At 47.1% G+C, this 15,274-nt stretch overlaps 1 protein-coding gene across 1 annotated transcript; it reads right to left on the bottom strand.

Moving 5' to 3' along the window:
• Positions 1-355: 355 nt before the first annotated feature.
• On the bottom strand, positions 356-12,571 carry LOC113960978 (von Willebrand factor A domain-containing protein 5A-like). Its single transcript, XM_027670938.1, has 18 exons — positions 12,529-12,571; positions 9,970-10,038; positions 8,300-8,547; positions 7,956-8,178; positions 7,480-7,622; positions 7,237-7,351; positions 6,954-7,081; positions 6,721-6,809; positions 6,485-6,629; positions 5,993-6,075; positions 5,566-5,680; positions 5,220-5,384; positions 4,847-4,950; positions 4,411-4,592; positions 4,056-4,247; positions 1,708-1,931; positions 1,317-1,440; positions 356-1,133 (listed from the first exon to the last, which is right to left on the bottom strand). Exons 2-18 carry the CDS (start codon positions 10,010-10,012, stop codon positions 994-996), a joined length of 2,463 nt encoding a protein of 820 aa, XP_027526739.1. The 5' UTR covers positions 10,013-10,038; positions 12,529-12,571; the 3' UTR covers positions 356-993.
• Positions 12,572-15,274: the final 2,703 nt, after the last annotated feature.

The raw sequence follows: 15,274 nt of genomic DNA, 5'->3' as shown, positions 1-15,274 counted from the left end.
TTCTGGCTGATTTCCTGGTGCGTCTGGCAGAGATTTCTGATATTTTGGCAAGGATACCTAGATTTTGGCTCATCTTCCTTCCTTGTCAGCCTTTGTTTTCATTCTATATATCTATTTTAGCTTCTCAGTTCCTTCTGTTTTCCTGATTACATATGCTTCTGTTCTCCTGTGTCAATGTGTTCTGCATAACTTAGTAAATTATTGCCTCCACTATTTCTAAGACCAAATTCTTTGTGCTTTTGCTTACACCTATATTCTGAATTTAACTCTCTACTTTTCGTATTGCTTATTACATTTGCTTTCTAGGCCTTGCCTGGCTTCAGCTTGAAAATCCTAGAACATCATAAATGGCACTGGACTTCAATATATAGGCAGCCAAATGCCATTCCACAATGGTATTTCACTCACTCCCCAGCTGTCACCTCAGAAAACCAGTCCTTTCTATCCTGCCTCCTACCTGACAGGTGGTTCAGATATCTCAGGACAGCTGAAATGGCACTGGGCACCTATGGTAAACACTGCAGTGATCCAGTGAAATACACCCCTTTACTTGACAAACTGCTTTTTAGGAAAAAAAAAAGAAGAAAGAAAAAGAAAAAAAAGTTCCTCTAGCAAATAACATTATTCTTACATTTCTATAAAAAGCCAGAAAGGCACACAGGAAGGGAGGAGGGAAACAAACAGTCAGATACATGAAGGTGTTTTCCTGTATTATCTTAACAAATTTTCCTCCCTGCAGTCTGGTATTTTGAACTGATGACTGAGTAAATCTCAGAGAAAAGCAGAATATGGAAATGAAGCAAATTTTAGTATTTGTGATTAGCATTATTTTTCGGAACACAGTGATTATGGGAGAGAACAAATACGTGAACAAACCAGCTTTGGTGAGTTGGCCATGGACAGCAACTAAGCACCCACCCAGCAACTCACTCCCTCCATCCCACAAGGGTGTGATGTTAATGGTATGCGATACATCCCTTTCACTAGCTTGAGTCAGCTTTCCTGGCTGTGTTCCCACCCAGCTTCTTGTCCATCCCCAGCAGTGAGGTAAGTGCACATCCTGAAGACAGTGGGCTCCACAAAGCAGCCCAGCAGGGAATTTGCTGCATCCAGACATTCATCCAGTTGGACTTCTGCAAGAAGAGAGAAAATGCAGAGAGGGACAACAACTCAGTAAGGGAATACGTTGTGTATCAACAGTCTCACAGACTGCAGCACAGGAGCACTGGGAAAGAGGAATATGAATCAGTGGGTGTCAACTGTGCATTTAGTGGGAAAAGTCCAGAGTGTGACTCCTCACAGCAAAATCTTCTTACCAGCTTGGTCCAGCAGCCACCTGCATGCTTTGGCCACCAGAAGCTCTGACCAAGGTACCTTCCACTTATATTTGTGCAACCAGACCAAGGCCAAAACTGTGGCCCAGACAGCTGGCTCCACATCCTGTGAGGGAAAACAGAACAACCAAGGAGAAGAAGACTTCAATGCATACAAACAAACTCTTTAAGCTTCTGAAATCCTCTACATCAGAAAGTTCCCCAGTACCTCTGGATTTCACCCCACACCCTCCATGTCCTTCTTCCACAAGCGGAGAGGATAAACCCCACTGCCTTGATCTCTTCCTCTCAGTTCAGCTCAGACTAGAAATTTGGTTGGAACAGGAAAGTTCAGCTCATGAGAGTGTCCCCCTCCTGCCCCTGATCTCCTTACCTCACTGGGCCTCCGTCCCTCAATATCAGCTTTGCTGAGCCCCAAGGCAGAGGCCAGAGCTGTGGTGAGGGCCCAGGAGCCATTTGCTTTCTGGAGTGCCACCACTGCCCTGAGCCCAGAGAAGTCACACAGTCTTGTTGCCTGTGGTGAAATTGCCCAGTCCCAACTGATGTTAAGTGCTGGCAGTTCATCCATCATCTGTTCTTCAGGAGAAAGCTTCTGCTCTGGAAGACAGAAATGTTCACACAACTCACATGGAGATGGGCAATGACCACTAACCTTAAATTCTACCTTCTCCAAGTATGCTTAACTCTACTCCATCCTCTCCAGACTTTTTCAATTTTTCCAGTCATACACAAGCATCTGGAACTTTTTCCAGACCTCCCAGAGTATCGTCAGGTCTCTCAAATATGTCACAACTATGTTAAAATTTGTCCTATATGCTCTAGTTTACCCAGAGTAATTCTCTCCGAACATGCCTAATTCCACCCATGAGCATTGCTCATGTTATTCCTTCCTGTCACTTCCCCCATTATGGCTCACATTCACCCTTGAGGGTCCCTCACTGGTCCTTCTGCATCATCCACTCTTAAACCCACCAACATCACCATGAGTCCTTCCTTTCCTTGTTCTAAGATATAAAACTTCTTTGGAGCTACAGCACCATTACATCACAAGAGTGCAAAGATGAAGAGAGTCAAGCACAGCCCATGACTATTATGGTCCTAGGCTCAATTCTGGAGCAGACTGAAAAGTTATTATGGTCAGAAAATGAAGCAGTTGGGCACAGAGTAGTTAGGGCAAAACTAGGCATCATTTAAGACAGGCCTAAAGGTATACAGAGGTTGGAAGGGACTTCTGGAGGTCTTCTTGATCAAATTCCTACTCAAAGCAGGTCTCATTAGAACAGCTCACTCTGGTATCTGTGTAGTCAAGTCTTGAATATCTCTAAGGATGGAGATTCCACCAATTTTTATATTTTCCTTATGATTAAAAAAAAAATAAATAATTCCTCATACCCAGTCAGCATTTCCTGTGGTCCAACTTGTGTCTGTTGCCTCAAGTCCTAATATTGGGCACTTCAAAAAAGAGTTTCCTCTGGTTTTTTTCTTTTTTTCCTTCAGTCAGCCACTTGTAGACAACTAGACAAGTAGACAGGTACCTTCTTCTAAAAGATGAACAAACCCAGTTCTCTCAGCCTCTCCTCACACACCATGTGCTCAGCCATCTCAGTTCAGTGGCCCTTCCCTAGAGTCACTCCAGTGTGTCGATACCTCTCTGGTTAAGGAAGCAGAAGTTGGACACGATGCCCACAATCACCTTCCTGCACAGTGACTATACTCTTGCTTCTGCAGCCTGGGATGCTGTTGGCTTTCTTGGTTGCAGGGCACACTTCCTTTCGTTCAAGTAGTTGTCCTCTAGGACCCCAAGATCCTTTCCTGTAGAGCTGCTTCCTTGAACGTGCATGCCCTGAGCCTGTACTGTTCGTAGGGTTATCCAATTCCTGATTCATTCCCGATGCAAGACTTCGCATTTTTTTTATTGAATGTCACACAGTTCCTGTCAGGCCGTTTCTCCAGCCTTTATTGTACTGATCACACACCTACTGCTCCCAATTTGGTGTTGTTCATAAACTTGCTGGGAGTGCACTCTGTCCATTAATGTTCAGGTCATTAACAAAGATATTAAATGGTACTGCTACCATGAGAGATCCCTCTGGAATTGCACTGGGTTTTGGGCACCAGCTGGACTCTGAACTGCTGATCACTGTTCTTTGAGCTCAGCAGTCTAGCCAATTTTCCACCAACCTCATTGATCCCTTATCCCAGCCAGTATATCATTGATGCCTCAATTGAGAGACTGTCAAAGGTCGTGCTAAAGTCAAGGTATAGAGAATCCACTACCCTTCTCTTGCTCACAGTTCCAGCTACCTCATTCAAGAAAGCAGTGAGGTTGGTCAGGCATGATTTTCTTTTCAAAACCCATACAGGATGGCCCTTCTAAGAGGATTATTTGCTCCAGATCCTTCCTCAGATTAATGGGAGTCTGACCAGCTTGTATGTCTCTGAACTTTTCTTCTTCCTCTTCTTGAAGATGGGTGAGACATCTGACTACTTTCCAGCCATGGGAACCTCTCCCATTTGCCATGATCTTTTGAAGATGATAGAGTGGCAGTGGCATCAGCCCACTCCTTTGGCACTTTTGGATGAACCCAATCCCCTGGACTTTTGTAGGTCTGTCACTCCATCCATCCCCAGCATAGTGACAATCAGAAAGTCTAGTGATTCTGAAAGTTCAGCCCTAGTCCAACACATTTTGAGAATGCTGAGCTAAGAATTTCTCCTTACCTTTACTGTATGTCGAAAGCTGGGTGAGTATCCCAGTGTCAGGGGCTTTGTGACCGAGCATCTCAAGGCATAACTGGCATTTCTGAACCATCCAAAACTTGGTGGACTTGAACAACACAGGCCTGAATCCACGCAACCAGAGCAACTGGCAGGGAACCAGGTTTAAAGAGGGAGAGAGCATCATGGAAGAGTCTGGAGGCAAAGAATCTAGGAAGAAAGGCAGGGAGGTAGGGGTAGAATCGTGGGTATTAGAGGCAGGCCAAAGGGTGGTCAGGCCCATAGGACCAGGGGCTGCGATGGTGAGAAGGCATCAGACCACCAGGTGTTCCAGTGTCCCCACTGTTTCCAGCCTTACCATGGTGCCAGGCGTCCCTGTGTTTCATCCGTACAGCCACAATGGATGTGAAGGGAGATGGAACACCCAGGGTGAGGCTGGACTTCACTGTGCTCTGCCAGGAGTCCTTCTCTGTCCTGCTTGTCCCCTCCCAGGCTCGTTCCCACAGCAGGTGCATCAGGGCCATGCGATGCACTGGCAGCCTGCAGGGGCAGGGAGTTAGACCTTGGTTCCCCTTCGGGGAGGGGCAAGGGACACATGGACTAAAGAGGAGGGGGCAGTGGATTAATGGTCACCGAGCTCCTCTCCCAAGGTCAGCACAGAAGGGACAAGCCAGGAGCACCAGATACCCAGATTCTCTTCCCACCTCAGGGTGCAAGTGAAGAACTTCTGCTGTTCCTCCTGCAGACCCTGCCAATGTCACTCTGCCTCATGTGCAGGTGTGTTACCCTCTCACCTGTCATCTGATGACGGGGACAGTGAGAACCTGAGTGTGTAATCGAAGAACTGATTGCCCACATGGTACCGAAGAGTCACAGCTCCCTCATCCACCTTTGCATCCTGGTAACGCAAGGGAAGAGTCAGACAGAAAAGTTCATATTCTGGGCCCAGGCAGCCTGGCTACCTAGATTCCCTTCCTGCTCTACTAAGGAAGTAGATACCCATGCTTGGAGCAGAGGCAATGAAGGTTTACAGAGCCCTGATAATGGTCTCTCCCAGGTCTAAAGCAGGTGAAAGACACTCAATACTGGGAAGGTGGAATAGGACGTGGGTCCTTTACCTTCCAGAAAGCCATGCCCTGGTGCATATGGTTCCTGGATCCCTCTCACCTGTACTTGCCCACGGATCTGGGCATAGATGGAGCTCTGATGTCCCTGGAAGATCGTCTCAGGAGCTTTTCTGATCAGTGACACCTCCAGGCCAGGTGGAAGGTCCCAGTGTAGTGAGATCCCACTGGCCATAGGCTGCAGAGCCCGCTGCAGACATTTCACTGCCTGGTGACACAGAAAGCAGAGAGCACAAACCACTTGGACTCCCTCCCAGTTCTGGGATGATGGGAATTTGGGAGGGGTCTTGGAGTTTGTGTGGATGGTTGCGTTGCACGTTTATGTGAGCCATGGGAAGCATTGAATAGAGCGGGGGTGATCCTGGAAGCCCAGGTACCTGGGTCATTACCTTGGATGCCATGTCCACTCTTGAGTGGATGCACACACATTCACCTTTTGTCTCCAGGGCTATGGCCTGGGAAAGGTGAAAGTTGACACATCTGTTAGCAGGAAAACAGAAACACCTGTACAGGAAAAGAGGGAGATGTTAGAAGTGGGACACAGGTGAGAGGCACAAAGAACAAGAGTGGTCCAAAGGACAAAGTCTTGAGAGATAATGATGCTTCTAGTTGTAAACATGAAACCGATATTGTGTCTTCCCATTCACTCTGGGATAAGAGATGTTGCCTGATGACCATGAGAATGGGTTTTGGGGCTGAAGAGTGCATTGAGGTATTGCTTAGTGAGGGTAAAGAGGAATACTGCTGAGATACTGCTGAGAAGAGCAGGGAAAGACTGGGAGAGGAAGCCCACCAGGTAAAGAGTGCAGGCATTACCGGTGGTGGTCTCGGTAGCGGTAGACCTCAGCCATGACAGCTTCCTCTTCACTGGAGATCTTCCTTTGAATGAAGATAAAAAGCTGAGGGAGAGAGGAAAGGAAACAAAGATTCTCAGGTCTTGGAACCCCCATAGAGGAAAGACACTCGCCTAAAATGCAGGCAGCCTTCCCAGTTTGCTCCCTTACACTCTCATGCCCACTGGCCTTGACATAGGAAAAGAGGTTGTGAGTCTCCTTTCATTAGCACCAGGACACCTCTCAGCACAAAGAGACACCCTACAAGGAAGATCCAGCTCCCCCATGTGCAGGACAATTGCACAGAAGTCCTTCCAAGCCGCTCAGTCCAAAGATGGTATCACTTTCTCCCATGAGGATGCCTCCCACATGCCAACTCTCCTCGCAAACAGCAGCAGAATATCTCACCCTTAGCCCTGAAATCTACATTTGTTTACACCCATTCCCCTCCCCAAAATCCTTTGGCCCCTCATACCTGACGGGGGTGTCCATAACGGAGAGGAGTGCTGTAAATAGACCTTAGGAGACCCAACAGGTCACAGCCCCCCAGATCAGGGCAGATGGAGGAGATGCGCCCCACAGCACTGTCCATGTTTTCCTGTGTGTACTCCACACTCTTCCTGTGGGAAGGCACCCAGAGTGTCAGAGAGGGGGAGAAAAGTCATACTATACTTACCCCTTGACCCTACTCCCTTATCACCCTGAACTCACGGATAGAAGGCTTTGAAAGTGGCCCCAAAACTGTAGATGTTGAAGTAACAGCCCAGAGGCAAACTCTTGAGGAGGAATAACAGTGTGTTCTGTGGAGAGATGGAGGGATGGGCAGAACTCAGATGGGGAAGCTAAGCAGAACATCTGCCCACGTGAAGCAGCTTGCCTCTATCCCCACCACCTGAGCATGACGGGTGAGGAAAATGTTCCCTGAAGATCTCATCCAGTGGTACCTGTGCATCCTGGAAGAGGCTGCAGTCCATGAGAAAGAGGAATTCCCCCAGATGGCCTGGACTGGACACTACTTCAGGAATGTTTGGCATCAGTGTCAGCATCACAACAGGGTGTCCTAGCAGAGAGCCTAGGGTGTGTGGGGGGAAATAAGAAGGATTTATAGACTGGAGCATCCTTCCTTGTCTCTTTTCTTTTGCCCTCAGCTCTGACTTTTTGCCCCCAGATCCTCCCACTCTCCCTGACACCCTCTCCCTAATGCCTATTTCCACCCTCCTCACTCACCAGGTGGGGCTTTAGGATCTCTCCTCTCCACCACAGCACTGAGAGTGTGAGGCCCTTTGTAATATACCATTAAGTTCAGATCATCCTGCATCCAGGGTGATGATTTCAAGAATACCTGAGGATAAGTAGGGTGTGTGGAGAAAAGAGAACCAAATAAGTGGATTAAGGAGTCCTAAGGAGCACCAGCAGGTTGCAGATCCTTCTCTACTCTCCCACTTTGGGAAGCATCTGGCAGTGACATACCTGAGCAGATGTGTGATCAGAAGCCGTGTATTGCAAAGGGGTGTGGCTGCTGTTAATGACTACATGGGACACACCACGGGCTGACTTCAGGGAGATGCTGAAGTGCAGGTTTTTGGACATCTCCTCCTTGGAAGAGATCCTACCTGCAAGGAGAGAGAGGTGTGAGAAACTGAAGCACTCAGTTGTGGTGGGGCTCTGTCTCTCATTTCTAGAGAGAAAATGTGGCATCTAAGAAGTCCCTCACTGTAGTGTTTAGTTGTGGTGGTGGTGAATCTGTAGACACACACTGTGTTTTGCTTAGGGGTCTGTGGGGGTCTCTTGCTGTGGTATATATGAGGAGACTTGTGGGGTTCATGACTATGGGGGGCAAGGGGGAATATTCAGATTCTCTCACTGAGGCACTCCTGCAGATACACACCCCCAGCCCCTCCCTGAGGGATGCTGGGGAGCCGCCTGTTTCTCCCTGCATCACTCACTGGTGTATTTTATCCACGGGAACAGTTCATGTGGCCAGCAAAACTGGGCAGCCCCATTCGGCTGCAGTGGCAGCTCCTGGACGTAGCACAGGCTGATGGTCACCTCCCCGTTAGGAGGCAGGGTTCCCAAGAAACAAGCGAACACACGACCCCAGAGATCCCACTGATCCTGCAGGCATCTTAAATTCTCCATGCCTGGAGTAGCTTTGTACAGCTTCTGGGCCTGCCACAAAGGGAGAAAAATGTATCACTGAGGTCTCCATAAGAATGAATGAAAGAAATTAAATCCCCAGGATCCTCTCACCCAGTCCACAAACCACCCATTCCCACTACAACCCCAGTACCTCCTCCTTCTCCCAGAGCATTGCTTCAATGCAAGAGTCCCCCATGGTAGCGTGGAAGGTGTCTACAACAGTGTTTGAATCCACAGGAAAGATGAACATGGTCTCCTTGGAGACTTGCTGCATGTTGCGGAAAACCAGCTCAGACACCACATCAGCCACAAAGTCCTGAATGGTTACATTTACTGTCACAGTTTCCAGCTCCACTTCAGGATAGGAAGAAAAGAACCATATTCCCCTCTGGAATAAGCCTGAGGAAGACACAATAGTTCTCAAACTCCCTGATTGTCTGTAGGAATCTTTAAATTTGAGGTGTCTGCTTGTAGTGGAAAAGAGTTGTGTGTCCAAACCTGCCACAGAAATGTCAGTTGCAGAAGCTGGTAAACAGAAATGAAAGGTCCCTTAGGCTGCCAAAGTTTCCCTTAGACCAAAGTTTCTCAGCTCTCTAAGCCCCTCTCTGTCCAAAGCACATGGCAGCTGTGCTCTCAGATTGCCACCTGCCATACTTCATCTTAGCTCAGGCCTACCATGACAGTAAGAAAAGTCTGTCTGTCCCCCAGCACATAGCCTGAGACAGTCCCACACTGGAGCTTCACACATATGGCAGGAGGTGTCAAGCAGATTTGCTTCAGTGTTCACTGCCAAGGCCAGCTGTGTTTGGGTGACTGAGCACTGGAACAGGTTCCCAGAGAGATTCAGAGAGGTTTTGGTGTCTCCTTCTCTGGAGATATTCAAAAGCTGTCTGAACTCAATCCTGTGTAATGTGTTCTACAGGACCCTGCTTGAGCAGAGAGGTTAGACTAGATGACCTCCAGAGGTCGCTTCCAATCTTACCCATGCTGTAATTCCATGATTTATCTCCTTTTCATTGTTGACAGCAGAGATATTTCTGACTGACCTCCCTTTCTCATTTGTCATACTTGTAGCCTATGGTTTATCTGAGACCAACAATGTGTAGATCTGAATTTGGTTGGAAGATGGTCTTGGTGATCTCTCTATCTGCTATGACAGCAGCCAATGGAGGGAAACCTTCTCCATACCTTTGCCCTTGCTTTGAGGTAAAGAACACTCATTTTAGGGCAAGGCTGGGCATCAGTGAGGCATCAGACCTGTTGGTAAAATACATTGGAGTAGTGTCTTTGTCAAGAATGGTGAAACACTGTAGGAGGAAGAGAGTGACACTTTGCAAAGGAAGGTATAAGACCATCATAGGGGTTGCTGTAATGTCTTGGAAGGAGATGGTGTACCTAAGATGGTAGAGTTCACCTGGAGAGGATGATTCAACTCACTAATCAAGTGATGTACTAAGGTATCACACAACCACAGCGGTTCATTTAGCTCCACAGTAGAGATGATGCAGTATCATAGCACTGAGGAGGGTTACCAGCTTCCCACAGCAGTAGATATCTGTCCTACATCCTCCTACTACTTTGTAATCATTTCCCTGGAAAGCCTTCAGCACTATGAGTGAGATGAATCACGCTTACAGAATGATGTTTGCTATGCCAGTGACAGAATGTAAAGGCTGACTACAGGCCATGTCCCTGGGTTCCCAGGACATGGTGAGATGTGACTGCCTGTCAACCAGCCAAAAAATCCATTCTTCCCACATTACTCCTCAGCTAAGATCTTCTCCACCACTCACAGGTGCCACCCTTCTGTCCCCAACTTACCCCTACACATATACTGTTTGCTCAGGATGCCACTTTTCCTCATCTTGACTTTTTGGTTGAAGAGAACTTCTATGAGGAAAAGAGCAAAAGTGAGCTATGAGGACCTTCTGGGGAAAAAACAAACAAACAAGCAAAACACACATACACACACACATACAAAACCAATCAACCAAACAAACAAAAACCAACCCAAAAAACAGCAAGAACAAAAAAAACCTGGGCACCTCAATCTTCCCTTCCTCCATGATCTCTAGCTCACACCCACATACATGGGGATGACTCCTTGCATCCTTACATTGGGGAAATGGGGAAAAGAATGGATGAATTAATTTGTGTCTGGGATGTATGGATGCACATCCAGAAAAATGGGAGGCAAGAGGACAATGGCAGAACTGAGGAGCAACTGGAGGTATGTGGACTGTGAGGGAGAGGACTATAAAAAGTGCCTGATTTGTGACTGATCTGTCAGTTAGGCACCTAAACCCACCAGTTCTGTGTACAGTCAGTGAACTCTTACAAACACTGAGTAGAGCCTTGACTCTGTTGTCAAAACATTGGACAGGAGGGTCATTTGCAGCGAGAAGGCTTTGCATGGGTGAGCGGTCCTAGCAAAGGTGAGGACATTCCTTCTAGCTGCCTCCTGGGGGCTCTGTGCTATAGATATATTGGCATCGGGTGTCTATCTTGGAACAGACAGGACATCTAAAATGGTACTAGATACCCATTCAACGACTACATCTCACCCCTAAATTGCACAATAGTATGATTCAGTTCAGTATTATTATGTATAAAAGTAGGTATTTCAATACATTCAGATACATTCCGATCAAGTTCTAAACCCCTGCAAGGAGGAGGATTGCCAGAGAGTTCTGAAAGAGGGAGTGAGAATGGGGCAAAGGAATGAATGAGGAATGAGAGGAATGTGAGGGGGGACACAACGAGGAAGAGAAGGAGGGATGTGCATTCTCTGCTGTAGTGATCCTGACTGGGGGATCATTATACCTCAGAGTTAGTGACCCCGAAGCAGTTGATCTGAGGAGGCACAGGACAGGACTGTGCTGTGCTGCACATCTGGCTTGGCCTTCAGGCCTGTGCTGGATTGCACCAATCCCATGGCCTCAGGATAACCCTAGTCAGCTCATTGTAACAGAGACAGAACATGCACAGGGAATATACTGCTGATCAGAGATCTTTCAGTGCTGCACAGCCTGAGGGTCTCAGCATCCAAGGGGGTGTAAGATTGTTGATGCTGTTCTCTCTTTCTTTCTAGTGTTAGGTCTAAGCAATGACATTTCAAATGAAACTTTGCAGAACCTAAATGTCTTTCTTCTTGGGGATCACTGTGAACCAGCACTTATCTCCTGGGGTAATGAATTTGGTGCACTCAGTGGGTCCCAGTGAGAAATATTTTTCTAGAGAAATGATAAAGAGGAAGAGTCACAAGAAACTTGGCCCAGATGGTCTTCCCAGTGAGAATGTCCCAGAAGAATATTTCAGCCCAGCTGAAGTATTAACATGACTCAAGGAACACAGGTTAGAACAAAGAAAAGACAAGGAAAACCCAGCTTACTTAAATGTCACAAGGGAAGCAAAAAAACTTCACTAATCTAGAATTAAATCAGAATTTGATGATGTCTGTTACTCCATAGTTGTGCTGTCATTTTCTTTAAACTGTATTGGGATAATTCTCCTGATTCTGGAGGACCCATTCATCAGAGGAATTCCTGGAGGAGATAGTATTGGCACAAGCTGAGTCACTCTGCACCTGCATTTAGTTAATTGGAATCAAAAGAGAGGACTGATCTTGGCTAAGTGCTTTGACAGAGAGGATGTTGTGTTTCTCAAAGTGGAAAACCACTTTAACGGTCTGTGTGATAGTGTGTGTTTTTCTCTCATGGCTGAACACAGCCACTACATGATGCAAGGTGAATGTGTGGGATCAAAGCACCGGTTTAGGACAATCCTGGGAGTTTCAGTTAACTAAAAGACAAACACCATGTGCTATTTATGAGAGAATATGAGTAAAAGGGGAACGCCAAAAATGATCAGTGGACAAATCCCGAAATCAAAATCTGTGTGGTGTGCAACCTCATTCTCTTCAGCGCCCATAAGATAGCTCCTATTAGATGAAACAGTCATTAAACTGTTACAAGATTGAAGATATGATTCTTTGTTCATAGTAAAAATCCTGATTTAGTGATACCTGCCTTCAAGGATCCCAATAACGAAGTTCCTCTGCTTGCACATCTATTTCCTGTATTTTACAAATATACAGTATATTTATGATATATTGCAAATATCATGAACTGTGTATGTGTCTCATTGTGAATTTGGACCTAAACCTACTGTCCTTGATCTCAGAGATCCCAGATGTGTAGGTACCATTTGAACTAAGGAGCCTGGCAGGACAGGGCAGCAATCACAGACACACAGAAACTGCCAAGCCTTTGCTAGGGTACAAAGCACAAACAGACAGACAAATGCACATGTGCACACAGAACAGGACTGCAACACTTCCATGTGGGGGCAGGGAAGGATGGATGCACAAAATGCACTCACCATGAAACAGCAGACTGCAACAGGAGCGACAGGCAGACAGATACAGGAACGGCCCCGGGCCTGAAAACTGTGAGCTGCAGCAGGGAAGGATGTTCCCAGGCACGCTGGGAAGAGGAGGAGGAGAAGGGCTGGTCTTTGCAGTGAGCGACAGGGATAGATGGGAGCCATGATCACTGCCGCAGTGCCTGGGCAGTTCCAGGAAAGGGAATGCTGCCAAACGCACTCTGGGATATACGCTTGGGAACCAGAAGTGCTGCCAGCCCTGCGTCCTGGGATGGGTGGGAGGCACTGGGTGTAGGGGTGTTCCAGGTCTCTGGGCAGCTCTGGGAGGTTGGTGGAACCATGAGGGAAGCAGGACCAATGCAGAACCCACATGGAGGGTGACTTTTGTGCCCAGAATGGGGAGCCAGGGGCAATAATAGAGATCATGCTATGAATTGACTCCATCCTGGGGTCTCCGAGCTGGGGATGTTGCCTGGGAAAGGCCTCTTGTGAAGCTGGCATGTCTTGAGAAGTGAACTGCAACAGTGCTGGACAGGGTGAAGAGGGTGGGGGGTGCTACCCAGCACCACCTGCCCCACAGGAGGGCTTTGAAGTGTTGGGGTTGGGGGGAGAGAGGCTCCCATTTTTACTGTAGGAGGCATTTCCCCACCAGAAGTGCAAGTGGCTTCTGGGAAGGGAACCATTCAGTTCCTGCCCACACAGGTGCTTCAGGTGGCCTTCCTGGCATCCTCCTCTGACTTGTTCTTTTCCAGTGGGCTTCACTGGCTGCAAGAGGATACAGGTAGGAAGATAGTTTTGGACCAGTTAGGAAACCCTAGAAGAAGAGACGGGTGCCTTAGATCTTTATTCTAGATATTGCCAAGCTTGCTTAGAGCCATATACCTGCAGAAAAGTGAATGCCATTTATACTGAGAGCTGGAGAGTAAAAGAGTGTGGTGGTACCTGAAGTTGGCTTGGCTACCTAACTGGCTACCTAGTTGGTTACTTAGTTAGTTACCCAGTTGGTTACCTAGTGCCCCAAAGTGCACTCAGTAGCTTGTTCCCAGTCTTGTCAGAGGAGCAGCTATAGGGTAGTCTGATGTCCATCTGCATGACTATGCAGTGATAGACATGGCCAATATTGATTTGCTCCTGGAACAGTGAAGTTTTCTTTTCCTTACCTCGCAGATCTTCAGTAAGATGATTCAGTGTTGCTTTTCAGGATTTTTCTTCTCCAGTGCTGATTATCAAAAATGTCCCTTGAAAAGTTGTCAGAATTCTTTCAAAGCATCACTGAGATTTCTGCAGAGCACTGAGAGCTTGTTGTCTGGCTCTGAATATAAACTGTGTTCTGTGCTTTGATAAATGAATGGATGTATTAAATCCTCTGAACTGAAAACTGAAACTGCTTCCTACTGAACTGAAACACCTTTTTCCATGCATGAGGAAAACCCATTGCTGCAGAGAAACAGTATGAACATCACGCTAAGTTTTTTTCCATCAGTACCCCAGCAGATCATGCATTTTAAAATGTTCATTCACAGTGTCCCTCCAGTTCTGCAGCAAATCACCTGGGTGATGTGCTTAAAAAAAAAATTTTTTTTTAGAAGTTAAAAAGAAAAAGCACCAAAAGTAGAGCCTCTGGTAACTTGCAGTGTGATTGAGCGTGTCTGAACTTCAGCCTCTATAAACTGGACATTTCCTTCAAGAGAAAACTCCCCTTTATCTCAGCATCATTGGTGTCTGGGAGAAGACCCTAGAAGTGTCCTGTGCACAGCACATGTCCCATCACAGGGGCTCCAAGCTCTGGACAACGGCCTCTTTGTAAACCTACCTTTGGTGGCCTGGAAACTCTTCCTGGTGTCTTGCACAAAGACAGAAAAGATATAACCTGAATTTTAGCTCATTAGCTAAGAGGTTGATAGAGGAGAGTTGCCTTGTGCTCTAACTAGAATGAAGATGTATTCACAGTTGTATAAGAAACCGTTCCAGTGAGTGATCCCTGACGCTCAGACCAAGTAAGTGCAAAGCAGCTTTGCTCCATACTATGGCTGAGGAGCCCACAGAGGTCACCACGGCCCCCCATGCAGCCCTTTGCCAAGGTCTCTGACAGATGGTGATCCTCTCCCCAGAATTTTTAGACAAAACAACTTTTCTTACTTTCAAAGAGCTTGAAATAAGAAGATGACGGTGCAAGCGACAAAGAGAAGAATTGCTTTACATGAAACTGGGGCTGTGAGTGGAGTCTGTCGTGGGTGATGTGCAGGTGTTTTGGGCTGTAACAGGTGCTGACATAGAGCTGGAAGTATCAGAAAGTTGTGTAGAGAAGAGGGACTAGAGCCTGATTTCCTCCATAAAGACTTGTGGGAGAATTTGTAGGGTGAACTGCTCATGATGAGTTCAGTTCCATGTGGAATTAGCTATTTTGTTGCACAGGACAGCTAGAGATCGACCTCACATTGATGCACTATGGAAGAGGGTGGCAAAGCATTCATCTGTGTTTTCTGGCTCTGTGTTGATTCATCTCTAGGATGGGTTCATTAAGCCTCCCCTGGGTTTGATTGTCAGTGCCTTTCCTGTGTGGGTCACAAAACTGAACACAGAATTCTAGATGTTAACAGGTACTGAGCAAAGGGAGGCTAATCCCTTCCCTAAGTCTGCTGGCCATGCCCCTGCTAAGGCAGCCCAGGTGGCTATTGACTCCCAGGTGGCTTTGTCTCCCAGGCATGGCAGGGGCAAACCCTTACTACTTGATTCCTGTTAA

The sequence above is a fragment of the Neopelma chrysocephalum genome, unplaced genomic scaffold (assembly GCF_003984885.1).
Source record: "Neopelma chrysocephalum unplaced genomic scaffold, ASM398488v2 Primary Assembly neopelma1_96982, whole genome shotgun sequence".
In the NCBI taxonomy this organism is placed as follows: Eukaryota; Metazoa; Chordata; class Aves; order Passeriformes; family Pipridae; genus Neopelma; species Neopelma chrysocephalum.
The sequence above is the reverse complement of the archived record's forward strand: the minus strand, read 5'-3'. Positions and strand labels throughout refer to the sequence as shown.